The sequence below is a fragment of the Rhinolophus hipposideros genome (assembly GCF_964194185.1).
Source record: "Rhinolophus hipposideros genome assembly, chromosome: 12".
Classification (NCBI taxonomy): Eukaryota; Metazoa; Chordata; class Mammalia; order Chiroptera; family Rhinolophidae; genus Rhinolophus; species Rhinolophus hipposideros.
In genome coordinates this window covers 48,324,010-48,349,855 of record NC_138058.1, presented here as the reverse complement: position 1 = coordinate 48,349,855, position 25,846 = coordinate 48,324,010, and the positions used below count along the sequence as shown (strand labels likewise).

Sequence of the window (25,846 nt, the reverse complement as noted above, 5' to 3'; positions counted from 1 at the left end):
CCTCAGCAACAGGTGCTCCTGTCTCAGGTGCGGCATCCCACTGCACAGCTCTGAGGGTCTTGAGGAGTCGTAGGCCAGGCCAGTTAGTCTGATGTCCCTCCGGCCGTGCTGAGACTCTCAGAGGCCTTTCCTCAGCGTCTGCATTTTCTGCTGTCTCCTAAGCCACATCCTTGAGGCCATGGAGGTTTCATGAGGCCCAGTCACCTCAATAGGTGGCCTTTGACCCCGTGTCCCCTAGGCCTGGAGGTATGAGGAGCAGCACTTTGCACTGCTCCGCTCTGCACGGCCGTGGGACGTGTGCTGGGCCGCTCCGGGTGCGCAGGGGGAGTGGGCTGTGCCCTGTGTGAATGAAATGGATGCAGGGGCTGTGCTTTCCACAGGTGGCAGCCCAGCACCCTCTTCTCACACCATCTTCCTCAGGCCTGAAAGTCAGAGGGAGCCTGATCCAAACGCCTGGCATTCTCCCTCGCCCAGGCCCTGAGTGCTGAAACCTGCACTGTAGACTCTGCCTCAGTTGCTGGACTGGGGCCATTGCAGGCTCACTTGGGACCCCTCTAGCCCATGTTTGTGAACACCTGTTGGTGACCTTTGTTTGCTGGGATTGAGGGGCGGGGGGCTGGGGGGAAGGAGGAAGAGAGAGAAAGAGAGATTCAAGAATTTCACTGGAGAAGCAAGACACACGCATGAGGTTACTGAAAAGCAGAAAAGGTAACTAAGGCTGTGTCGGTACTTGCATGAGTTCTGGGACAGCGAGCTCAGTAAGGCTGGATTAGTGGTCAGGGAAGGTTTTGTGGAAGCAGAGGGAACCTTCTGGTGGAATACAGCAGCCCCACCTCTCTGAAATCCCTAAGGTGCCCCGGGGTTCTTGTTGTGGGTTCTTGTGGGTTTTCTGTTTTTGTTTTCTGTTTTCAATTTGAAAGCAGTCACTGTTTATGAACTGACCAGATTACAGAAATACGCATGGTAGATGCCTTAGCTGATCCTTCTAATAGGCCTGTTGATCTGCTCTTCCCTGGTGCCAGCCTCTTCACCTTCTACAAAGCAGGTGGTCTTTTTCTTCATTCCACCTCAGGGAGAAGATAATTTGAAGGCCCACAGGAAGTTGTTTGCTTCTTTGAAGTGTTTCCCAACAGTGAATCAGATCCTCCATATGGCAGATGACGCATGTACCCAGCGATCGAGTAATCAGTCAATGTGCTATCTGTCGGGGCAGTTCGCTTCTTGTTGACTTTGCCATAAGTACGCTTGTCGATCCGTTCATTTGCTGACTTCCGGTTTGGGAACCCCCATGCACTATATGGTTCCACAGTCCTCATTGGAGCCTGTTGAGCTTAACAAAGGTGCCATTGAAGATATGGAGACAGCAAAGAAGCTGCAGCACCTTTCGGACCTTTGGGCTCACACCCTGGCTGCCTCTGATCCTGATGACAAATGCCAGTCTGGGTCCCCCAGGTACGTAGACGTTGCCAGCTTTGTTTGCCATCCTCGCCGTTCAAATCTGTCCTGTGTTCTTTGTGATAGTGCGGTGCTTTTTCATAGGTAAGCTTCATTCTTGCTGTTCCAAGCATCTTTGGGGCATACTCCTTTCTCAGGCACTTGATCTTCAGCTCTGTGAAATTCCTTTGCTTTTTCTTAAGGGTGCCGGGCACAGCAGGTACCTTCTTCTCTTCTGCACCCTCCATGGTGCCGGTCGGAAAAAGAGTGGTGTCTTTTTATTATGACTTTTTATCCTGATTCAAATATGTCCCTCTTTCTGGAAGCTCATCTGCAGAGCTCAGAGTGTCCCATCCCCTGCCTTCCTAGGTGTACGGACCTTGAGTTCCATTGCCAGGACTGGGTTTTGTTGTCAAACTTCCTAAGAGGTTTTTTCTGGGTAAGGTTCACCTTCCACCACTAGTTCTGATGTTGCTCCTGGACTGCAGGGGGTCACTGGAGGAAAGGATACAAGCTGCAGGGACTGTCGCTACCCCAGAGCTTTGGGGGACCAACTCACCAGGTAACTTTGGGATGCTTGCTTAATGGCCCTTCCGTATGTTCTTCGGGAGCTGGTTTTCTTATTCCCAGAACCAGCTGTTCTAATCCTTTGTCACTCCCTAAGTCCTCACTCCCTGAGAGGGAAGCCTTCTATGAATCCCTGTCTTTCCCCTCTGCCGCAAGATTGACTGTATATAACAGTGCCTTTCTTCCAGCCCAAGGAGGCGCCCCTTGGCCTCTAGAGAACCCTCCTGGCACCCACATGCTTAATCCATTCCTTCCCTGGGCCCCTCCCCTCCACACACACACACTTTAGGGCCTTGTAGTAGAATGTCCTAACTCAAACCAGACTGCCATTTAGCTGTATCACTTTGGGCAAGTTACTCAACTTCTCTGTGCCTTAGTTTTTCTTCTGTAAGATAGGATAATGGTACCTACCTCATGGGACTAAATAAATTGCAGAGTGCTTAGCACAGGGCCTGGGACAGTGTTTATTACTGCTCGTCATCATTCTCTCCCCTCTCCCTTCATCTTCACCTTCTCTCCCTTCTCCTTCTACCACTAGATTTATGTTTTTCCATTCAATCAACAAAACAACAGCACAATCAAACCACCAAAACGTATGTCCTCTACTTAGGTTCATCTCCCTTTGCTGGCACATTTGTTGAAGAGAGAGTTGTCTCCATTGCTTCAAATCTCATTAGTTCCTCAACCCATTATAGTACTTTATGGCTTCCATTCTGCCCCTATCCCCAGCCACTCACTGAAATTGCTGTCAATAAAAGTATCCGTGACCTCCTAATTGCCAAATCCAACACTACTTTGAGTCATCCGGTTTGAGCTTTCTTGAGCATTGGAAGCTGTTGTCGTCATATTACTTTTCTTAGTTCATGACACCAACCCCTTTATTCTCTACTCGGGGCAAAGCTGAGTAACATTCAGATACTGCTCATAGTTATTTTTTCAGATTTCTTTAGAAAGATAATTTCAGCTCTAGTGGCCGTCACCTGTGTACCCCCTTCCCATGCTCCGCCATCTCAGAAGCAAGCACTCTCTTCATCCCAATGCATGACTTCATATAATTTATACATATCTATGAATCCATAACCAATATAGAATGTGTTTTGCATATTATTAAATTGTATACAAATGACAGTCTATCACTTCTTGAAAAGCTTGTGTTAATAGCACCAGACAAGGCATGGTTAATCCAGGTGGTCACTCTAAGATGCTTGACACGACAGTGGCAGACACACTGTAGTTTTCAGATCAGCTTTCTTCAGCATGCAATTAGGTATTCTGAAAATACTTGATTCTTGCATGAAGCACTTTGCAGCCTGTCTGGGTGTTTTATGTTCGGCTTTTACCCTCATAAATGGTGCCTCTATTCTGTTCTTTTTAATGGGCAATCTCTTTACTTCGGCAAAGAGATTGCCTTGACTTCTTTTATGCTATTTTTATTGCTACTCCTGGTTTTCTTCCTATTAAAGGATTCTTCTGGGCATTTCACTGGGTCTTCCTTTGTGTGTCTCTCACTTGTGGAGATTTTTAAAAGCATGATTCTGAGTCCTCTTCACGCTCTCCCTGGTGACCTCTTCCATTTCTATAAGCTCAACTCCCATTTCCTAAGAGGAAGATTCTGAAACCCTATCTCCAGCCCAAAGGGTGGAGGTCCTCCAAGTTGAACTCTTCATCTGCTCCTCCCAGCCTGCTCCGCCACCTATGTCCTCACTGTGTCACCAGCCACCCATCATCCACAGTCACCTCTCTTCCTCACCTGGGCTGGGCCTCTGTCTGCCCCTTCACATTCTGTGCCACTGCCTTTGTGCAGGCCCTTGCTTGGAATACAGACTTTCCTCCTGAGGTCGTCTCCCACACCCTGTCACCCACTGCCCACAATGCTACCAAGGTTAACTAATCACAATGCAAAATGCGAAATCTTCGACTTCTTAAAACCCTCACGCATACGCCCCTTCCTGCCGTATTGGACTGTCTGTGGGACCAACCCAAGCCCCTGAGCTTGCAGGGCCCCGTCTGCCTGTCCTGTCTCCCTCCTCCACTTGTGTGTGTGTGTGTGTGTGTGTGTGTAGGCCTCCTTCTCTCCTGCCTCAGTGATCTTTTCACCCCTCCCCACACACCGAATCTGTTCACAGCTCTGTGCCGTTGCTCATGCTCTTCCCCACGCCAGGATACCGTTCCCCGCACTGCTCTCCTCCTCCTCCAGCCTTCAGCTCATGTACGTTACCTCGCTGACGCCTGGGCAGAGTTAGCTCCTCCAACCCTCTGCGCTCTCAGAGGTGCCTTGCTACCTCCAATGCCCTGAATTTCCCTGGCTGGGGTTGTATTTGATCCCAGGTCTGTGTCTACCAGGCTTGGCCTGGAGGGGCTCAAAGTCACGGTCGTATCGTCTGCCTTTGTAGCTTAGTGTCTGGCCACTGGTGGTTGCCCAGTAAATGTTCGATGATTAGTGGTTACAGGCCCATCAGCCGGCCTTGCCTGCTCTTCCCCTGCACAGGAGTCCCCAGAGTTATGGATGCCATTTCCTCGTCCCTTAGGGTGACAGTGGGTAACACTAGGAGAAAGAGGAGAGAGGAGGCACTGCCCAACATTCACACCGAATAGTGCAGCCCATCCCAGGGACCAAGATGCTATTTGGAACTCCAATGTAGGAGACAGGGTCTTTATTCAGCCGGCCTTTACCTCACCTTGTACCACCATGAGCATTCCCTTCCCATTAGTCGAAAACCCTGCACTTCAACACAGTTTGCTTTTTCCTCCTCCAACTCTTCTTCCTCCTCTTCCTTTCCCCCTATCCCTTCCCTCCAATAACTACCTTCCAAACTGAGTGCTCTGGCAACACACCCTGGGCGTGGGGGCTGTGTGAGGAAGTGTTCAGTCCCTGCCCTCCATAGTGTTTGGGCCTTTCATGAAAGGGTCTGACTTGGAAACTACAAATCTCAGGCTGCGTGCAGTTGGGCTGGCCCAGGCTTGGCCCGCTTCTCCTCATGGTGCCAAAAGGCGCAGAGGTGGGAAGTTCCCTGGGAGCGCCTCTACCAGCAACGAGGGGAGGGACGGAGCACGGGACCATGGGGGACAGAGAGACATGAGGAGTCACCTCGGAGGGGCCTTTTCCACATTTGCTTTGGGTCCTTCTGTATCTGGATTTCTAAGAGCAGCTGGCAGTTTTCAGAAAAGGGAAGAGGACTGAAGACACAGAGGAAATGGGTTTCAATATCCATCCCATCCATTGTCCCCCAGGCCACTCCCTCTGCCTAACACCTTCTCTCCATTTCGCACCCCAACATCCACACTTCCTGGATGCCTCCCTCCTGGGGTGTAGGTGACTCTCCAGGACTTTGGCCTCCATTCCTGGGGGTTCTAACAGGGAGGGTATCCTTATCCTTGTCCACAATATGAGAGGGGGGACTCAGTGGATCAAAACTCCAAAAGGAATTGGGGAGACAAGATTTGGTCCCCATCATCACTCTGTACCCTAGGACTAGAAGTCTGGGGTGATGAGTGGAGAATCATTCTGGTCCCTTCTGTTGCCCCCAGCGCGAGGGGCACATGTGTTGTGGGGAGATGTTCATTTTGTGAAGTAACCAGAGCTGAAGACACGAGGTTCAGGAGGTGCATATCTGGGCTTTAGTGACCTCTAAGTAGCCCCTTGGGAAACTTGAAGGCTATGCCCCCACCCTGTGACTTCCCTTTTGGACAGTATGGCCAACCACTACTCCCTCCACAAAAGAGAAACCCTGATTCATGCCAGGTACACACCTGTGCCTGGGGGGCCAGGCCAGTGGATGGTTAGCCCAGATGGTCTCAGTCACTAACCACAGGCAGATGGAAAGAACAGAAAGGGGTAGAGGTGGGCATAAGCGTCTTAGGGGAGAGCTGTGCGCCAGCTCTGGTGACCCTGAGGCCCCTGCCTTCTCTTGGGTCCTGTCTGGTGTCATATCTGCCACCACAGGTTCCATGGCCAAGGAAGTGCACTTGGGGCTGAGGAAAGCAGGGCTGGCGCTGAGCTAGGACAGTGCAGGTGGTAACCTCCAAGGCTGAAGATCCCCACATCATCCCAGGGGAGAGGAGGGCAGGGCCCTGGGTGCCTTGGGCAGGACCGCAGAATTAAGAAAGGGGAGCAGGTGCTTCCCCGAGATCCAGGCGGGCCTGCAGACCTCACCCAGCAAAGCATTCTGCCTTAAAGGACTCCTCACGGCTCCAGGAGCAATGTGGAAGGACAGTGCCCTGCACAGCTGCCCCACTCTGTCCCCAGTTTCCCTTCACCTTTGGGTACTCACTTTGAACACTCCTGATGCCCGGGCTGGATGGATCCAAAGACATTTATTCAAGTTCCTTACAACAGCCAACACAGGCTTGCATTTTCCACAGCAAGTTGACTGGTATTGAAAGGGACAAACGAGATCACAGCAAATGCAGTTGTCCCATTTCTGAAGCAAGACTTCTTTCACAGTAATCAGCTCTGACCAGGAACTGGGCAGCTTTGCCACCTTGCATCTGAGCTGGGGCTCCCATACCCCCTGCCTATCTCCGCCTGCCCTCTGGTCTTTCCTGCATTCTGGGGCTGTCACTTGGGACATAATACTCTGTAAGGCCATGACCTTTCTTCCTGCCACGCACCTGGCTTCTGGCAGATGTCCCTTGTCCAGTGGTTCAGGCAGGCTGTGCTAGTAACAGTCCAGGGACTGAACTTGTGCCTCCCCGGCAGACCCCAGTCCTGGGAAGGGCCTTCCCTTACTCCTTCCTGTCATACCTCGGCCTGCAGCTGCCCTGTGGCCTCTGCCCTCCTGGAGGCCTGGAGCCGAGCTGTGGGCTGGCAGGAGCTTTCATTGCTGGCTGAGCCCTGCCAGCCCTGGCGGAGGCCCAGCAGGGCCTGGCCCTGGCGGAGGAAGTTGGGGCTGGAGAAGCAGTAGAGCACGGGGTCCAGGACGCTGTTGAGGTAGGTGAAGGCTATGGAGCCATGGAAGAGCTGTGTGCAAATGTTCAGGGCAGCGCAGGCATGCCGGCGGAAAGCCACCAGGGACGCCGTGCCGAAGACGACGCTGGGCAGGAAGCAGACGACGTAGACGGCCACCACGGCGGCCAGCATGCGCACGGCCCTCCGCGGGCCCGCCTGCCCCACCAGGCCGCGGCGCCGGACGGTCAGCCCGATGCTCACGATGGCGAAGAGGATGATGGCCAGTGGCAGGAAGAACTCCAGCACGAACAGCGCCCGGTGCCAGCGGAGCCAGGGCGAGGGCGCCGCGCCCAGCTGGTAACTGAGGCACACCCGGCTGGGGTAGGTGGTCAAGAGCAGGTGGCCGTTGAGGAGCAGGATGCCCACCCAGAGCCCCCCGGCCACCCGGGCGGCTGCCCGCGCCCCGGCCCGGCTCAGCGCGTGGTGGGGCCGCACCACCTTCAGGTAGCGGTTGAACGCGATGGCCGTGAGGAAGACCACACTGGCCGTGCGGTTGGTGGACAGCATGAAGAGGTTGACCTTGCAGGCAATGACCCCGAAGCGCCAGGTCTCGTGGAAGAAGTAGTAGTCCACGCGAAGGGGCAGGTTGATGATCAGGAGAAAGTCCGCGATGACCAGGCTGACCAGGAACACCGTGTTGGAGGTCCAGGGCCGCATGCGCACGCAGAAGATGAGGAAGGCCAGGCTGTTCCCCACCAGGCCCAGGACGAACTCCATGCCCAGGACTGGCACCAGGAAGTCAGATACCTTCTCAGAAGACGTGGGGACGCAGTGAGCCGGAGGCAGTGACCCCAATGCAGTGGTGAAGGCAGAGGGAGAGGGAGGGAGGGAAGGAGGCAGAGAGGAGGGAGGGAGAGAGGAGGGAGGGAGAGAGGAGGGAGGGAGAGAGGAGGGAGGGAGAGAGGAGGGAGGGAGAGATGGAAGGGGGGAGGGAGAACTGAAGTTGGGGAATCCCATGTGCTGCCGGGCTGTGGACCTCAGAGAAGTTTCCAGTCTTTCCACCCCTGAATCAATGTTCAGAGATGAGTGCTCTCTATCAGCTGGCTACCACAATGACTCAGTATCCTGGGGGTTATATCAGCTTCCGCACAGCCACTGAGAAACACCCAGTGTTCCCCTTTGCTAACAAAAGGGAACCCTGCAGCCCTCCCTCTGTCTGCCCCACCCCCTCCCCCACCCCATCCATCCCTTTCTCCCTCCCCACGTCCCTGTGCTGGGTGACCGCACCCCCCCATCCAAGTCTCTGAACCCAGACTGGGGGATGGCGTCTCTGCTGCCCCTGGCAGGAGAAAGCAGGGCTCAGCAGGGGTGACATAGAGGCCCAAAGAGATGGTGAAGTGAGAGGAAGGCCCAGCTGGGGTGAGTTGGGAGAGAGTGTGTACACAGCTCAGACATTTGCTTGCTGAGGCAGGAGCTGGTCCTGGCAACCCATAGCTCCCGGGATCATGCGGACCACCCTAGATATCTGCCCACCCCCATCATATATGCAGGCTGGGTGGCCGCCTCCCTGCCCCCACCAGCTCTGGCCACTGGGGCTGTGGAGCCAACAGGCTGTTGTCCTGGGGGAGAGAGATGGGGAGTCCAGTCTACACCTGACCATCGTGCACACAGCCTGTAGGAACCAGCCTGTTTGTGCTCTGCCAGCTGCAGTAGTTACTCCCCGGTTTCCGATGGTTCCAAAGTCTGTGATGGGCCGAGTCCATGGATATGATGAAGTACATGGTGCAGGCAGAGGGCTCCCCTGCCTATTTCTACTTCCATGATCGGGGGACCTGGGGGCTTCTCCACTGAACAGAACAATCTTGAGAGTCCTTGAGTTTCCCTGCCCACTGCCTCCCCACCTCCACCTTCACCCAACATTCACTTTAGAGAGGGTAGTGGGAAGCTGGGGCTGGCTTTGGGCCAGGTACAAGTCCTGCTGTCCTACTGTGTGGTGTTCTTAGGAGCCCACGTGGCCAGGCCTGTGGACAAAGATGAGGGCCTCAGGCTCCGGATAACCTGGGACAGCACCAAGGGAAGCTGTGACCTGACACCCACCCTTGCCAACTGGCTGTGGTCAGCAGTATGCCATGTGCTGCCTACTCTGCTTGGCCTCTGGGTTTCAGGCACAGAGGCTGCTGGCTCCTCTCCCAGATCCTCCAGCCCTCTCCCTTGCCCTGGCTCCCATCTGGCCAAAGCTGAGGGCAGACAGGCTATGCCCACAGTGTGCGGGGTGGTGAGACCACCATCCTAGCTTTGAATACAGACAGGCCTCGGTTGGAAACAGAGCTGCCTGCTTTCCAAACCTCTCTGAGCCGCATTTATAAAATGGGGCGCTACCACCTTCCTGGAGAGTTGTGAGGATTAAATGCAACAACGTATGTAAGAACTTCTAGGCAATTCCCTGGCATAGAGCTGTGTTCAGAAAAACAAAAGATCTAATTTTCATTATTTTCTCTCTGATTAGGCACTAGGGACGAACTCCCTCTAGTGGCCACTCATACCCAGCCAGGAGGCCTCCCCGGACATTCCCGTGTTCTCGTCTCAGCTTTCCCAGAGAGCCACACTTTGCTGCAGCCCAAGCACAGGACAGGCCTCTGCCCTCACCGCCCTGGATGGTTTGTAAATTTGGGGGAGGCTGGTAATGTTTTTTCTTTGTTTGAAGGAGAGGAAAGCCCTCTGGGGTAGAGAGGTGGGTGAGCAGAGGCACAGCTTGGGCCTCTGTTCTTCAGTGGAGTGCATCGAAGCAGTGAGCCACGGGGCTGGGGTGGAGAAGGCAGGGTTCAGGCCCCAAATTTTCTGGAGGAAGCTTTGACACTAACTAGGGACCTGTTCTGTCCAGATCCAGCTTTAGTTACCCCCACATGCGAGCCCTTTTCAACTTCTCATTGAAGTCAGGATACTGAGCCCAGATTTCCTGAAACATTTCCATGTTTCGCTTCTACCCACTGGTGCTTCTGGGCCTCCCAGCACCCCTGACCCCTTAGGAGGTCCAGGAGCCCTCTGAGTCTTTGGACACAGTAGCCCAGAGCAGGGGGACATGGACAGACACCCCTCCCCTGCCAAGCTCCTCATACGGCTTCATGCCCTTTACAAGTTTATCAAAATCATCAAGGATTAACAGTCATTAATGCTGGGTGGGGGATTTTTTGTTTTTATGTTTTCTACAATTAGCAGAAATCCCTCCTGTTATTGGGAGAAAAAAACCTAACAGATGCTATTTTTTAACATGATGTAAAGAGTAAGTGGGAAAGAGACAGAGAGATGACATCAGCTGTGCCCCCAGGACAAACATAGGAGCCTGTGTGGATTGGGCCATACACACAGTGAGGAGAGCCCCTCCCAACAGGGACACCCCCGACAGACTCTCTACGTGTCCATAGTCACCCAGTGCCCTGACACCCCAGACAACACACAGTCGCAGAAAAACATGGGGTCCACCGTGTCGACCACAGCTTGGGTGTGTGCAGACCCACAGGTGCTCGCCCACCTGGAAGGCTTTATTGAGGGCCGCCCTGGTGGCAGAGGGATGCTGAAAGGAGCCTGTGAGGATGCAGGATGGAGAGGCAGCCCAGCCTCAGCGTGCAGACCCCCTGGCAGAGCTGTGGGGCGGTGGGCTAAGGGCTGTTAGAGCAGAAGGGGAGCGACTGGCCCCTCAGGAGCCTGGCGTCTTGGCCAAGAGGATGGGAGGAGAAGAGCGACAGTGATGTCCAGGACCCAGCGGCAGGGATGCTGAGTGACTCAGCAGCAGTACACCTAGAAGCAGTGGGGGCTGGGAGAGTAGCTCGGCAGGGGTGGCACTCCGGCACATGCTGTGGCTGCTTTGGGCCCACAGCAAGATGATCACCCCAGGGGCTTCTTGCGAGTGGGGTCCTGGGTCACAGCTAGGGCCACAGAGCCTTGCCCTCGCTCCCAGACATACCTGTGGAGACACAGGTGAGCAGGGGTCAGACAAGGCTGGGCCCTGAGGATCCCAAGGAAAGGAAGGCAGTCGTCCCACAGCGGGGGGGAAAGTCCTCCCATGGACTCACGCTGTCCCGGCTGGCACCAGGAGGCTGTCATCAGGGGTCAGGCTCAGGTGCTGGCCCTCCATCATCATCACGGAGGAGCCCTCCTGGGGGAGAGGAACCGGAGAATCGAATGGAGGCTATTGGGCCTCGACACCTGTCCGAGCATCCTGAGTCGGCCTTGGCAAGGAGGCCCTGGGAGCTGGACCGGGTATAGACTGGTCCCCATGGGCAGGAGGTTGTGCCCCCCCTCTTTCCTGGGGGCCCCACTTGCCAGCTGCCACAGCCACATGTCCACATCCTGCTTCGGGCCTTTGCTGCTGCCTTGTCCATGGACCATCACCTAGTGGGAAGTGACACAGGTTTTTCTGGTGCTTCCTGCCGCACACAGTATATGGCCTTGAACCCAGACACCAGGTCTGTTTGGCGAGGCCTGAAAGAGCCTTATCTCCACGCGTGGAGCAAAGATGGGACTTAAAGAGCAAAGCTGCCTCGGATCAGGCCTCCCTGCTGCCTCCGTCACAATGGGCGCTGCCCACCTGCCATTTGGGATCACTCATGCTGCCCTTCAGACACACGTGCACATCTGCCCTTCGTAGCACGTCACAACGACCCTTGACCCGTACGACGGCGTGCCTGCCAGGGGCACACTAGGGACACACACGTGCACAGCATAGTCCACACCCATGTAGCACGCATATGTAGTTCCCCAAAGCCTGTCTACCTCCCTTTCTCCATGAGATGCTGGCCTAAGGAGCAGGAGGGAGAGGGGCGGGAAGGGGATGAGCGAGAGCGAGAGCAAGAGCGAGGCTGAGCCTCTGACATGCGTCAGCCTGGAAGCCCACAGCTGCTGTGCAGGCTGCGCTCCCACTGGCCCAGAGGGGCTACTCAGCAGGTATCTGTCGGCAGAAACTGAAGCAGATGGGAGTAGGGGTGAGACAGAAGCGGAAGGCAGGGTCGTGAGGCCCGCTCAGTACTCAGTGATGTCGCTGTGAGGGCTGGCAGGGGCTTTGGGATGTGCACCTGCTGCCATAGCCCTGCCGAGCCCGGTGTCCTGGCCAGGCTCTAAGCGCAGGTCTATGTCCAGTGGGCACCTCCCCATGGGGTTGCCGAATGCAAGCTGCAAGGACGTGCCAGTGGCAATTGTAAAGCACAAGTGAACACGAGCCTCCTCCTGTCAGGTCTCCTTGCTTCCACACTTGCCCTCCCGATCCTGCCCCACACAAGGCACAGTGATTTTCCTGAAACGCCACTCTGGCGGACGTGGGCACTGCCTGCTACTCTGGCTGTCTAGCAATCACACCTGCTGCCCCCATTCCTCAGCCCTGACTCCTGCCAACCTCAGCTACTTGCAGTGCCAGCCTGTTTCAAGCTTTCAGGTCTTTGCTTGTGCTTCCCCCTCACTCAGAATCTCTATCTTCTGCCTTTTGCAAACTCCTATGTTTACTTAAAAATGCAGTTTACACATCACCTCTTCCAGGAAGCCTCCCTTGACTACCTCCCAACCTGGATTCCTCCTTTATCCTCCTGTGGCTTCCTAAAGCTACTCTACCAAATAATGTACCACGTGCTTATGGTAATTATTGATTAACTGGTTCTTTTACCAGACCATACACCTTTTGAGGCAGTGATTCTAATTTTTTCTACCAAAACCTGAAACATAATATACAGTCAATAAATATTGAATGAATGAAGGCCAGCTTTGTTTGCGTCTCTCTCTATGCACCTCTCCACCCAATCCTCACCCCCAAATACCTCTCTCCCTTCTGGCTCCCAAGTCTGTGACTGGCCAAAGACTCAGGCCAGTCCTAGCCGGGGTAAAACCCTAGAAACCTTTTCACTGGATTGGACAACCTCTTACTCTGAAGGGAAAGAAAGGTTGCTTGGGACGACATAACCTCCACAGGTTTCCCCTCATCGCAAAGCCATCGTTCTCTGAGTTAGGGAAGAAACAAGAAGGCCTATGCTCATGTGTAAAGTCTCCGAAGTGTGTGTGTGTCTCTAATGTCCTGGGGCTGCTGGGTAGATGTGCTGGGTGGCCCAGGGCTGCATTACCTGGGTCTCATAGTTGTCCCCAAACAGGCTGAGGGGTGTGCCTGCCTGCAGCTCCCTGCGGTGGCCATCCAGCCAGGCTTCCAGGAACATGGGCTCCATGACGGTTCGTGTGCTCAGGGGGAATGGTGGTTTCTTGAGCAGCTGGTCTGCATCCACAGCCCAGCTGTGGTTAGTGTCCTCTGGCCCAGCCTGCCCAGCCCCTGCAAGCCCAGTTCCCAGGAGCCCCGGCTCTCAATTGCCACAATGGGCGCTGGATCCAGCAAAAGGACCCAGCAGCTCTGTGGTGGGTACAATTTAGTGCCATCTTACTCTACCTTGAGTACTGGGCAGAGTACTCAAAAGGGGACTCCCTGGAACGCTGGGACAAGATCTATCCTGCTCTGGGAAAGGAGGGAGGTAGGGAGAAAGAAAGGTGGTCCCAGTGGCCTCACCAGGAATGGGCTTTCCTGTTTTGTGCTGTTCAGAGCTGAAGAACCTGCGGGGACATACAGGGAAGGGGAGAAAGGGCCAGCATTCTTGATTGAGCAGCCAGTGAGAGACACACACGGAAACACACTCATACACTCTCAGGTGCAGGAGCCCACACACACTTGCGGGGCCATCCCATGACTCCTGTGGGCCATCCACTTTCTCACAGCCCCGTGGAGCAGCCCCTTTCCCTGCCCAGGGAGCTTTCCAGCCCGGGCCTCCCACCCTGGGAGGGGCAGACTTTCTCCCTAAATCTTGGGCATCATGGTTCTGAGCTGGCAGGTCCTGCATGGAGCACTGCTTGGATGGGTCTGTTCTCCCCAGCCAGAATATGGGGCTTCAGGACAGAGAGGGGAAGGGGCCGGGTTGGGCCTCACTCCTGGATGATGGGGGCCAGCTGTGTGCCAAGGTCCTCGCAGTAGAACCACTTCTCAAACAGGACATCCGTGGTGCCTCCCACGTAGTATCTGCCAGAACAAAGGACGGGCAACCCAGCTCTCCATCTGGGCTGCCTCAGGGCAGCCTCCCATGGGCTCTGCCCATGGACGTTTGGGCCTGGCTGGCCCTGCAGAGCGGGCCCTGCAGAGCTGGCCGCCTGCTTCACTCGTTAGCACAACCTAGTGGCCACACCCGAATCGCCAAGAAGCAGCGAGTGCCCTCAAAGTGAGAGGGCTATTATCCACTCCATTTGCCTCGCTCTTCCTGATTCCCAAAACTTGACCATTTATAAAGAGGATAGAACTCTGAAGCTCAGAGAAGCTGGGCAGCTTGGGAGGGGTTACATAGGCTGTAAGTGGCAGAAGCAGGGCAGACTGGAGACAACCTTAGAAGGGCAGCGAGCAATGACAAGTGTCTTCATTTTTCCCAAAGCGAAAGCTGACGCTGAGCCTGCATCCAGGGGCGATGGCTGGATGCTCTGCCTGCCTGCTGGTGCTCCAGGTCAGAGCACATGGAATCTTAAGGAACCAACACATGGAAGATGCCCCCAGGTGAGGGGTCCTTTTGCTTTCAGGGTCATGGATGCCTTTGAAAACTGGGCCAAAGTGCGGGACCGAACTGGCCTCTCCTCTGAAGGAAGGTCCATATGCATGTACATATAGCCTCTAGTGAACTCCCAGAAGCCCACCCAAGCCCCTAGCCTGGCTCAGAAAGCTCCTCTGCTGGCATGAGGCATCTGTTGACTGCATGCCTAATACTCAGGCTCTGGTCCCAGGGCCAGGCCGGCTGCTGGCTCTTCAACTCCTTCCCAGAAAGGGAAGTGGTCCTGCTCATGGGACATAATTTATACACAGTGTATCCACCCTGCCCTGCACCCTAAGTTCTGTCTTGGGATGGAGCTGGCCACCAGAAAGCTTCATAACTGGCCCGTGATGTCCTCCAGAAATTGCTTTCAGAGTGGAATTTTAATGTCGAGTCCTTGGCTTTTATTAAAGGTCAAAAGCAGCCAGATGAAATCTGTTATTGAATTTGCTGTAAAAATGTTATTGAGGAAACTGTGCTCTCCATCACTGAAGACTCCCTAGATAAAGCCCCAAGAGAAAAATTCCCTCTAGAGTTTAGGGCCAGGCATCTGCTTCTCCAGCAGACTATTATGCGGTACATCAGTATGCAGTTATTAACATGGTGGTTTTTTTTTGAAAAGCAGTTAATAGTATGAGAAATACTCGTGAGTTTTTTCATGTAAAAAACAAACAAAACTCAAACCCATGCTTGCCATAAGCCTGCAATGTTGTCAGGTGCAGATGTGCATAGAAAAAAGACACGATGGAAGTTTAAGCGCCTTGTTAGGTGTAACCAGTGGGATGACAATTTTTTTCCCTCTTTATTATTGTTCGTTTGATTATTTATTTTGAGATATCATTCCTTGTCACCCTTTTCCTGACAGGTACTTTTAATGTTCTTGCTTTCTTGTACTTTTCCAGATTTCAAGAATGAACATGTATGCCTTTGGTAATTAGAAAAAATGGGAAGCATTTTTTAAAAAGTGTCCATTGTAACAAGAGATGTCCATCACCTGTTGGGAATTTTTAATTTTCTTATTTAAAAAATACAAAAAGTAGTTTTCATTTTGGAAACCTCCTTGCCCAAAGGGGAACTCAGCTCTAGGAACGGTGTGGCTGTCCCTGTGCAGTGTCGTCCCCTCCCTGGGGCTGACTCCCACTCCTATCCTGACTGTCCTGGCCCGAATTTCTTATTTCTCTATTATGCCAGGTCTGCCATTTTCTAGCAAATTCAACTTCCCTGTGCCCCGTTTCCTCGCTTGTAAAGGACAGATGGTAACGGTACCTGCCCCATAGGATCACTGTGAGGATATTACAAATAAATACACATAAAGCGCTTAGCCCGGTGCCCAGCCCATAGCAAGTGTTATACAAATGTTAGCACTGGTTGTGGGATGAGCTGGTGCAGAGAAACAAGCAGAGGGATGGCCTTGCAGAGACTGAATAAACTCTGGAGACACAGGCTGCGAGAAGCACAGGTTCTGGTCCCAGCCAGAAGGGCCTCAGGCTGAGGGAGCTCCCAGGGGATCCAGGGGGTCATATCCACCCCACCACCATCAAACCCACCCAGCACCTACCCTAACCCCTCTTCCATTCGCCAGCAAATACTGGCTCTCCATTATCTCCAACCCACTCCATGGCAGGAAGTGCTTTCTTGGGTCTATCTAGGATCCTGTCCTCTGCTGATTGCCCCCCCATCTCTGCCCCAGACCCCCAGACAAGGTCCATTTACCTGAGTCCATCGAGCTCGGTTTTCAGCCGCCTCCGCTCAATCACCAACCCCACAGTGTTGGCAAACCTCTGTGGAGAGTGGGGGACCCCAGCAGGCAGGAGGAATATCTGTAGTTGTGGGAACAAGGTGCCAACAAGGCTGCAATCCCCCAAGGAGACCTCAGGGCCTGCAGCATCCTGTCCCTCTCAGCTCTCAGCTGACCCACAGGGTCCAGCCCAGCCCAGCTCTCTGCCTGGCCTCCCCTGACCAGAGAGAAGGTCAGGCTGTGATGAGGATGGGGCAGCCCAGAGGAGAAAGTGCCAGAGAATGGGGCCAGAGCAGACTGGGTGGGCAGGAGGGCAGGAAAAGGCAGGAGGATAAGACCTCCACCAAAGCCAGGATGCGTGGCAGGAGGGCTTCCTGTTTCGGTGGCCCTTTGCTTCCCGACCCCTGGGGCCCAGCCTCACCTCTCCCTGCCGAATGACCACATCCCGGTGTTTCCCTCGCTCCAGGACTTGGAGAACCATGTCGCCCTCCAGCTGATAAAACACCTGTGGGACAGGATAGCAGACAGGCTAGGATCCTCCCTCTTCCAGGTTCTTGAGTTCTGACTGGGAAACCTGAGAAAGGTCCTGAAGGCCTGGGAGTTTATGAGCAGCTCGGTCACTCCTGCCCTGAGGCCCCACCCTCCCCTGACACATGCCACAGACAGGAGTGCTGGCAACACACAAGGATCACATCTTGACACGCAAGTGATGACCAGAGAAGCCAGGACACGACAGCTGGTGTCTGGCTTGGGGGCAGGAGACTGGCTGAGCTGCTCACTGGAGAACTCAGTGACCCTTCAGCAGGTAAGGAAAACCAGCCATGGACTGTCTCCCAGGGGCTGTGTAAGCACTTTCCTATACATGATCCGAAATCTTGCCAACCACCTCCAAAGATGTTATTAGTCCTATAATACCGAAAAGAAAACTGAGGCTCAGAGAGTAAAGCAACCCGCTCAAGGTCACAGAGTTAGTTCTGGAGCCCCCGTGGAGACTCAAGTCTGAATGTAGCTCTGGAGCCTGTGCTGGGTCCTCTGGCAACGGTTCAAGTCCCCCTGGAGATTGGCCATGTAAACTGGGGACTCAGTGATACCAGAAGCTGTGGGGGATGGGAGCACTCCCCTCCTGCTGCCTCCCTGGGGTGGGGTGGGGTGGGGTGGGGTGAGGGGGCCCCTACCATGTTTTCCCTCTTCTGTCCTAAGTCCCTAATTAATGTGTTTGCTGAGATCACCCAGGGGAGCTGGGAAGAGGAGGAGGCAGGCACAGTTTTTCACCACCAGTCACACATTACACTGATGTTAAAACCACAGTCAAATAGTTGAAGGGGAGTTAATAATAATATTATCAGCATGTAAGGAGTTAGAGGTGATAAAGTTTCTTGTCACAGCATCGACTAAGAGAAATCAAGCCAAGCTTAGGGAAACTAGAGCCGTATGGTTTGCGTGAGGGACAAGTTGACACAACTCTTCTGAAGGGCAATTTGGCCCCAGGCAGGAAGAACTTTCACAGCTCACACCCCTGTGGGTTGGCCAGAGGGGTTTCTTGGGATACAGGACCTTCGGTGCTGAAACTGAAAAAGTCCAGGACAAACCAGGACAGTGGCCACCTTATGCTTTTGACCTGCCACCTAATTCTGTGTCTGGCAGGTGGCTGCAGTGAACCAGACGGGCACCTGCCTCATGGTGCACATACATGGCTGTTTCGTCACCTGCATGGTAGTTAAAAGCACAGATTCCTGCATTACCTGGCCCCCAGCTCAGCGAGGTCACCGTGTGCCCTTGGTCAATTCAGTTAGCTTTCCTGTGCCTCCATTTCCTCATCTATAAAATGACAGTGCCTACTCAGAATGTCGCTGTGATGTCTGCTGGGACACTACGCAATGTACCTGCCACATAGTCAGCACTCGTAGGCCAGTAGCTATTAACATTAGTGATGGCAGGAATAGCAAAAATAATGCTAGTCATAATGAGGAGAAATGTCACTATTTTATGACAGAGTCAAAATATGGAATATTATGCAGCCACTAAACACAATTTTTGAATAACTAGTAATAAGGTGGGAAAATGAAAAATGCTAAAGTTATCATGTTAACACAAGATTCAAAACTACACCCAGCAAGGTTCTACTTATATAGCAATAAGTGTGTAAACCTAGGGAGCGTTCACAGTATTGGGATTCCCTGCGTGGTGGGATTGTGAGTGAGGGATGCATTTGTCTTTTTTTTATATTTCGCATGTTTTCTACAAAAAAAAAAAAAAATTCACTTTTATTATTGGAAATAACCCATGCAAGATGTTTAAAACATACAAGAAAAAAACCTACCAGGTCCTCTTAGGGAGCAATTCTGCAACCCCACCCTCACACCCCCAGTTGGGAGGAAACCCCTGTGTATGTGTGGGGTGGGGGGGCACTTCTTCCACGGCACTGGGAGAGGAGGAAGGGCCCAGAAGGTTCTAGGGAGGGGGACATAGCCCTTGGGCCTTGCAAATATCAGGGAAAGCTGTCTGATGCTGTGGGCAGATTCAAACCTATCTGGAAGGAACAAAGTGTTATCCAACAAAAATGGGAAAGAAGTGGAATTTTTCTCAGTCCTGCCTCTCTGCCCAGAGGCTTTCCTTGTGATGAGGACCAGGCCTGGCCTAGAGCAGAGGTTCAGATCCTGGACAATAGAAAATCCAAACAGCCGTTGGCAATCCAAAAGGAATTATGCTGGAAAGGGGCTGAGGGGGCTGAGAACCAATGTGTATTAAGCACCTACTGAGCGCCACCAGGCAGGGCCAGTGTCTCCATGTGCCACAAGGAAACAGGCTCAGAGAAGTGATGTGATGTGACCTGTCCAAGATCACATGGTTAGGAAGAGGCAGACTCCCAACCCAGGCTACCCCCTCCCGACCCCCCCACCTATGCTCCCCAAGGGAAGGACTGGGGTGAGTGAGGTAGGTGTGGTGTGTGGAGCTGGGGCACCTGAAGGGCTGATGCTGATGCTGAGCTCAGCAAGGACATTTTGGTTCAGTGACTCCCCTTCTCTCATCAGGGTGGATGGAATCTGGGATGGAGAGGAGGCTGACCCCTGCCCTGTGGCTGTCCAGGGCCTGTGGAGTATTCTCCTTCACCTCAGGGGTTCATCCAGGCTGTTACAAACCCACCTCTAGTCAAATTCCTCCCCGCTACCCTCCAGAGTGGGGACACCTGCTCAGGCCAGCCCTCCTCATCTGTCAGCCACCCTGCTCAGTCAGGGCTTGGCCTGGGTCCCTAAGTGGACACCCATCTACCAGAGCAGTTTGGGGAGACCCCAGGGTGGGGCATGGGGCAGAGGTGGTAGAGGGTCAAGAAGGGACGGAAAGAGGGAGGGAGACAGGAGGAGTAGGCCATGAAATCAGGGCTACAGAGTGAAAGCCTCTGGAAGACAAGATGGGGGGCTCGAAGCTGACTGAGGCAGGCAAGAGAGACACTGCATCCAGCCTCGTCTCCCCTACCCAGTCTCCTTTTTGCAATTTTGGATTTTCCTGTTGTTTTTCTTTTCCCAGAAGAAAATGGCCTCCAGTGAGTTGGGTTGTGAGAAGGGGGTGGCCAGGGGAAGTGTGGGCCCTGGAAGTGTGAGAGGGGAGGGGTTTGCCAGCTTTGCTCTGCAGAGCTGTCCCTGCTGGCCCGGGGCCTCACCCCTCTGCCCCTCACACACTAGGTGCTCAGGAAACATTTGTTGAGTGAGTGATTCTCTCGTGCTCCCTCCAGTCCCCTCCCAGGCCCCCAGCTGTGGCTGAGTCGCCAGCAGTGGGGGTGGAGGCTGGGGACCAAGTTGGACTCTGGACCTTGAACTCCAGCACCAGGCCCCCCCCCCCCAGATGATAGGTAGGGGGCCCCATAATTGGTCCTTTGCCACCAGAGATTCTGATAGCTGGAAACCCATCTGTGTCCCTTCGTAAGAGGGCCCATCTTTTTCTTTTAATTTTTCTTCTGTTTATTTACTTTGATGTAGGTAGAATAGAAACACAATCCAAAATTCAAGTTACAAAAGGATATTCAGTGCAAATTGTAGATTTCCCCTCCTACCTGCCCTCCTCTCCAATAGCTTCCAGCCACTGATGTGTCTTGCAGCCTCTACATAAGGAGGGGCCTCCCAGCCCCAACGCTGCCCAGGGAATTTGGCTCCCAAGACCAGAGTGGGGCGTCCAGGTCCCTCCCAATGTTTGGGTCTCCTTTTGGAGGCCAATCTTGCATATTCAGGTTTGTGAGAGAGGACCAGGGCATCCCACCTGGAGCATGGACAGCTCATGTCCAGGGGGTGAGGTCAATAGCTAGAGCCTGTCACACCTGCAGAGGCTGGGATCTTTCTGAGGATGGAGCTGTCAAAGGCATCCCTGGGTGCTCACATCTCCCAGGCAACAGTATTACCCTGTGATTTCGGTTGAGTGCCCTTCACTCATCAGCCATTTGACCACCCCATCTCTGTCCACAGTCTCTGGTCCTACAGGAGGCATCCTCTGCTCCCAGGGCGGGGTAAGGGGAGGGGCGGTCTGCAGGCCTACCTCCTCACCCTCCTCGATGTGATAATCCTTCCTGATGTTGGGGCCTCCGACGAACATGACTTTGAGTTGCTCCTGATGCCTGCAATGGGTGTGGGGGGAAAGATGCTGAAACAGCTCATGGGAGAAGACAGGAGGGGTCTATGGGGGGCCCAGAGGGAGCCTGGGTACACAAGGGAGAGGTAATAGGGCTATTTCTGCATTGTTGTTCCTGTCAGTCTTCAACATTTGTCCCCTTCCAATCTCATCCCAGGGTGCCCAGGTGTATCTGAGTGCCTGTCTGTGACTGTATGTGCCTGTGTCTGTCTATGTCTGTGTCTTGGAGTCTGTGTGTCCCTCTGTGTGTGTCCCCCTCATCCTCTGACCCAGCAGGGGGAACAGCGTGGTGGTGGATCTGTCTCTTCGTCAATCAGGATCCCTGGGCTGTGCTCAAGACCTCCACACACAGGAGCGCAAACTGAAGGCCCACTTCCTATAGGGGTAAATTGACCTTTATCTACCCCTCACTTCCCAGAGCTGTCTGACTGTGGGACTGTCTGTTCCTCCCAAACTGCTGGGCTTAAAGCTCTGAGGCACTTGAGGAAGGAAGTGGAAGAGAAAGCTGGGGGCTGAGGCCCTGAGACGAGACTCATTGGGGGTCCTGGTAGTGTGGGAGTGGTCTTGGGGAGTGAGAGAGAAAGCTGGATCAAGACGGGGAACCAGGTCATTCCAGGGCTCGAGAGCTCAGCCGAGGAGTTTGGTCTTGGCCTGAGGGGTTACCAGGGAGCCTAGGATATATATTTTTTCTTTTTCAGTCATCTTTACTGAGATATACTTTAGGTACATATGGAAAGTTCTTGAATGAACTCACTCAAGAGCTATTTCAACCCATCAGTCAGAGTACACAAGCCGGGTCATGTCCTTCGTCTGCTCACAACCCTCAGCAGATTCATATGTACCCCCTGCCCCAAATTCATATGTTGGAATCCTAACACCCAGTACCTCAGAATGGGACCTGATTTTGAAAGAGCGCCATTGCCGATGTAGTTAGTCAAGCTACGATGAGGTCATACTGGAGTAGGATGGGCCCCTCATCCAATACGACCTTATGAAAGGGGATATTTAGAGACACACTAGCGAATGCCTTGCGAAGATGAGGGCAGAGCTCAGGATGCAGAAGCCAAGGGATGCAAAGATCGCCTGTAAACCTCCCGGGGTGAGGAGAGGCCTGGAGCAGATTCTCCCTCACAACCCTCGCCAGCATGGGGTAAGACCGCAGCCCTATTCTGCCCCATGGCCACCAGGTCTGCCTGCAGCCTCCCACCCCCTGTTTGTCAATACTTATTGCCTGCCTCCTCCCACCAGAAGGGACTTTTGTCAGTTTGTGTCCTGCTGTCTCTCCAGTGTCCGGAACAGTGCCTGGCATGTAGCAAGTGCTCAGTGAACATCTGCTGAATGACCAAAGAGAGGGCCTACGTTTTGAGATTACTAATATTGGAGCAGCGCTGGAGGGCTGTGTGGGGGGCATGAGGCAGGGGAGGCCCGAACTGCCCAGGCTGGATGTGACAGGGCGGAACCAGAGCGGTGGCTCTGGGACTGGAGAGGAGCACATAGATATGAGACACAGCTGAGGGAGAAACTGGAGGATTGAGAATGAGACTGTGGACAGGGTTGAAGTGAGGAAGGTGAGGGTGACGACAGTGGTGGGAGAGACGAGGCTTTGGGGAGAGGCTAGCTGTTAGCCCTGGCAGTTACCAAGAGTGTGGACTTTGGAGTCAAACTCTTGCATGGGCTTCAGACTGGACCCTGTCCCACCTGAGCTCTGTGACACTGGCCAAGTTACTTATTGTAAAAGTCCACCTCCTGGGACTATTGTGAGAACTGAATGAGATGATGTAAAAGCACTGGGCACAGTCTCTTGCTTGTCAGTTTAGTGATTACAGTTGTGTGCTTTGAGGTTGGAGCTGTTCTGTGGACATAACAAACATGAGATTGTGAGCCTGGGGCTGGGGAGCACACCAGGCCAAGCCACAGGAGCCCAGGGAAGGGGAGTGAGGTGAAGGGGCCACAGGGCCTCCCCTGTGGGGTCTACTGGAGAAAGGCCTGAGGCCTGTGGGGTCTACTGGAGAAAGACTACTGTGTTTCCCTGAAAATAAGACCTAACTGGAAAATAAGCTGTAGCATGATTTTTCAGGGTGCTCGTAATATAAAATAAGCCCTAATGTGTCTTTTGGAGCAAAAATTAATATAAGACCCGGTCTTATTTTCGGGAAAATACAGTAGGGCTTATTTCATATTACGAGCATTCTAAAAAATCATGCTAGGACTTATTTTCCGGTTAGGTCTTATTTTTGGGGAAACATGGTAGCTGGACCACCATCAGCCCTGCGGGGTGCTATGGGCAGAGATAGCTGGGGTGTGTGTGTGTGTGTGTGTGTGTGTGTGTGTGTGTGTGCCTGCCAGCAAAGATGAAAACTGGGAGGAGTAATAATCCCAATCCTCCTACAGGAGCTGACCAACCCTCTGACTTCATTGTCTGACTGTGGCTTCCTAGACAGGAGTGGGGGTGTATGGTTGGGCTGTTCCCAGACCTGGGTACTATTGCCATTCTGGGGCATGGAAAACCACCCTCCCCAAACTTCTGAGAGTTGCTGGGGGGTGGAGAGCTGTTTCTCAGCCCTGGGGGGCAGGGCTGCCACCTGCCATCTATATGTCCCCTAGCCTCAGTTCACCCAGCCAACCTCAGAAGTCAGGCTCGCAGTCTCCACAGCAGACTCGAAAGAGGAACAGATGAAGGTGGTGGAACCGGAACACCCGCCCTGAAGACACTCTGAGGACGACAGCCCCCTTGCTGCACGCTTCTGGGTCAGGGAACTCGGAGATGGAGTTTGAGGGGTGCAGATGGAGAAGGAGAAGGTGAAGACAGAGGACAGGAGGAGGGGGCCGTGCCTGGGACTCACAGGAGCTTGTTGCAGACGGGGGGCAGGAATGAGGCTCGGTTCTCCTCCACCCAACTCCTCACTCTCACGGGACGTTCCATGGTTTCCCAAGGACTGTGCTCTGAGCGGCGTCCCGGAGCCGTCGGAGGGGCGCGTCTCCGCCCAGCCGCCTATTGGCCGCCTCGGTTAATCAGCATCCCAGGGGTCAAAGGGCGGGGCAGCCCCGGTGTCGGGGCTGGGGACCCGCGCGGTGGCCGCCGTCAGCCTTTGGTCCGAGTGCCCGGCACCGCCCCCCACCGCACCGCTTCCCCTCTGGGCACCTGCTCGGCCCTGCCGCACATCTGGGGGCGCTCCGCACGCCCACCCGGGGGTTGGGAGCCGGAGGCAGGCGTGGGACATAGGATCGAGAACCTTGCTGGTCCTTTGTCCCCAGACTTTCCTCCTGGGCCCCAAAGAAACACTGTAGTGGAGAGCAGGCGGGTTTGGAAACCCGAGCGCTTGAGTCCAGGGGTGCGGGCACCGGATCGAAGCCTCAGTTTCCTCATCGGAGATATGGGAATGTCTGCGACGCCATCTCAGGGTTGTGGAGCGGCCCCCACAGACCCCGGTGAAGGTTATCCCTTGCCCTGTCACGAGGATGGAGGCAGGCCAGAGCCCCTGGGTTTACTGAGTGTCGCCGGCTGCCCTGATTTTGGCCGGGTGACGGGTTCAGGAAGGTGGCGAGGAGAGGCCGTGCGCGCAATGCTGGGGCGGGGGGGGGGGTCCCCGGGACACCGCAGGGACCCGCCGGGCCGGGCTGGAGGGCGCGGTCCCCTCACCTGCGGGAGTGGGGGTGGGGCGGGGTGGGGTGGGGGGGGTGGGGGGGTGTGGGGTACAGACACGGGCAAGCTGCTCTTCTAAGCGCCTTCCGTGTCTTAGGGGTCACACGACAATTCTAGGAGAAGTTTTACAGATGAAGCGCCGAGCTCTCGGTGTGGTGTGCGGGGGTGGGCAGGGCGGGCAAACCTGTGCTAATGTTATACCCCGTGTGAGAGGCTCTAACCCAGTTTCCCCGGGGGCTCCGAAGAGCCCCGGTGTGTGGGTGTGAAGGAGAAGAAACGCGTGGAGTGCGGAGGAGGGGGAAGGGCAACCGACACCGGCTCGGTTCTCTTTTTTCTGGACTCAGAATTCTCAGGAAAATCGCGCGTGTGTGTTGGAGGAGGGTGGGGTGGAGAGCTGGTAGGTGGGGGAGAACGAAAATAGCTCCGGCTCGGGCACCAGAATCCTGATTACGGAGTTCAAGAAATTAGAAATATCTCCAACTCCTGCTCACCCCCACACCCCAGTATGTCTTGCCCCCTCCCTGCTGTCTGGGGTAGGCTGGTGTTCTCAGCACCCCCAGACACAGAGACAGCCCCCCCACCCCGGCAAATCAAAACCCAGACTGATAGGAAATGAGACTCCCACCGCCTTTGCTGGGATGGACCCTCCTGTTTCCTCTCCACCCCGACTCGCTTTTCCCCTTTCTCCCTCCTTTTTTTCTTTTTAATTATTCACTTAGAACTTTTCAACTGAGCATTTCTTTCTAGAATATTCTTTGGCATCAAAATAGCTCCAACCATATTCTTTATCTTTCTCATTACGAGTAATCGGTGGAAATCTAAGCAGTGACACGTGAAACTCCCAGGATCTGTGATGGGCTAGGTTTGGATGTTTGTTAAACCGAAGGATGGGTGGGTTGGTGGATAAACACGTGCGTGAACTCACAGTAAAAGGCAAGAAAGAAAACATGAGTTCAGCTCAACAGATGTTCTGTTGCATAGTACAAAGGAAAGAATGATAGTTACTCTGTACTTTAATATATCTGGTCAAATAACATGAATAATTGAGGTCACAAGTGAATGTTTGGGGTCTGAATGATCCAGATGAATCCTAAACACAGGCTAATTAATCTGCCGTACAATCACTGTCAAACCTGCCCTCTAGTTTGTGCTGTGTAAATAAATCACCATGTCTGTCTATTCAATTGGCAAGCCTCCTAGCTTGGGTGTTGGGCACCATTTGACTGCCTTCTGGGAATATTCTTCTACCTAATCTTCCAGTTCACTATTTTTCTATTTAGTTGATGTATTCTATGGTTCAGCTCATCTACTGAGTTTTAAATTTCAATGGTTTCATATTTTTATTTACAAAGTCTTTAATTGGTTCCTTC

The 25,846-nt window shown here is 53.8% G+C and overlaps 2 protein-coding genes and 1 pseudogene across 5 annotated transcripts; all 3 read right to left on the bottom strand.

Annotated features, from left to right (window-relative positions):
- Window positions 1-972: 972 nt before the first annotated feature.
- LOC308506015 (large ribosomal subunit protein uL30-like) lies at window positions 973-1,694 on the bottom strand (annotated as a pseudogene). The gene has a single exon. The product of its transcript is annotated as a large ribosomal subunit protein uL30-like (transcript).
- Window positions 1,695-6,739: 5,045 nt separating this feature from the next.
- Window positions 6,740-7,906, bottom strand: OXER1 (oxoeicosanoid receptor 1; the record flags this gene model as incomplete). Its single annotated transcript, XM_081068262.1, has 1 exon — window positions 6,740-7,906. The coding sequence occupies one exon, from the start codon at window positions 7,904-7,906 to the stop codon at window positions 6,740-6,742; it is 1,167 nt and encodes a 388-aa protein (XP_080924388.1).
- Window positions 7,907-10,013: 2,107 nt separating this feature from the next.
- On the bottom strand, window positions 10,014-23,847 carry HAAO (3-hydroxyanthranilate 3,4-dioxygenase). 3 transcript variants are annotated; one of them, XM_081068259.1, is made up of 10 exons: window positions 23,677-23,847; window positions 20,741-20,819; window positions 16,638-16,721; window positions 16,192-16,298; window positions 13,836-13,925; window positions 13,422-13,465; window positions 12,991-13,136; window positions 11,210-11,278; window positions 10,960-11,042; window positions 10,014-10,850 (listed from the first exon to the last, which is right to left on the bottom strand). In XM_081068259.1, exons 1-10 carry the CDS (start codon window positions 23,754-23,756, stop codon window positions 10,772-10,774), a joined length of 861 nt encoding a protein of 286 aa, XP_080924385.1. In that variant the 5' UTR covers window positions 23,757-23,847; the 3' UTR covers window positions 10,014-10,771. The 3 variants fall into 3 exon arrangements, with proteins under 3 accessions (XP_080924385.1, XP_080924386.1, XP_080924387.1); XM_081068260.1 differs by having other exon boundaries at window positions 10,061-10,850; window positions 16,192-16,259; window positions 23,677-23,793; XM_081068261.1 differs by having other exon boundaries at window positions 10,061-10,850; window positions 23,458-23,764.
- Between the last annotated feature and the right edge of the window lie 1,999 nt (window positions 23,848-25,846).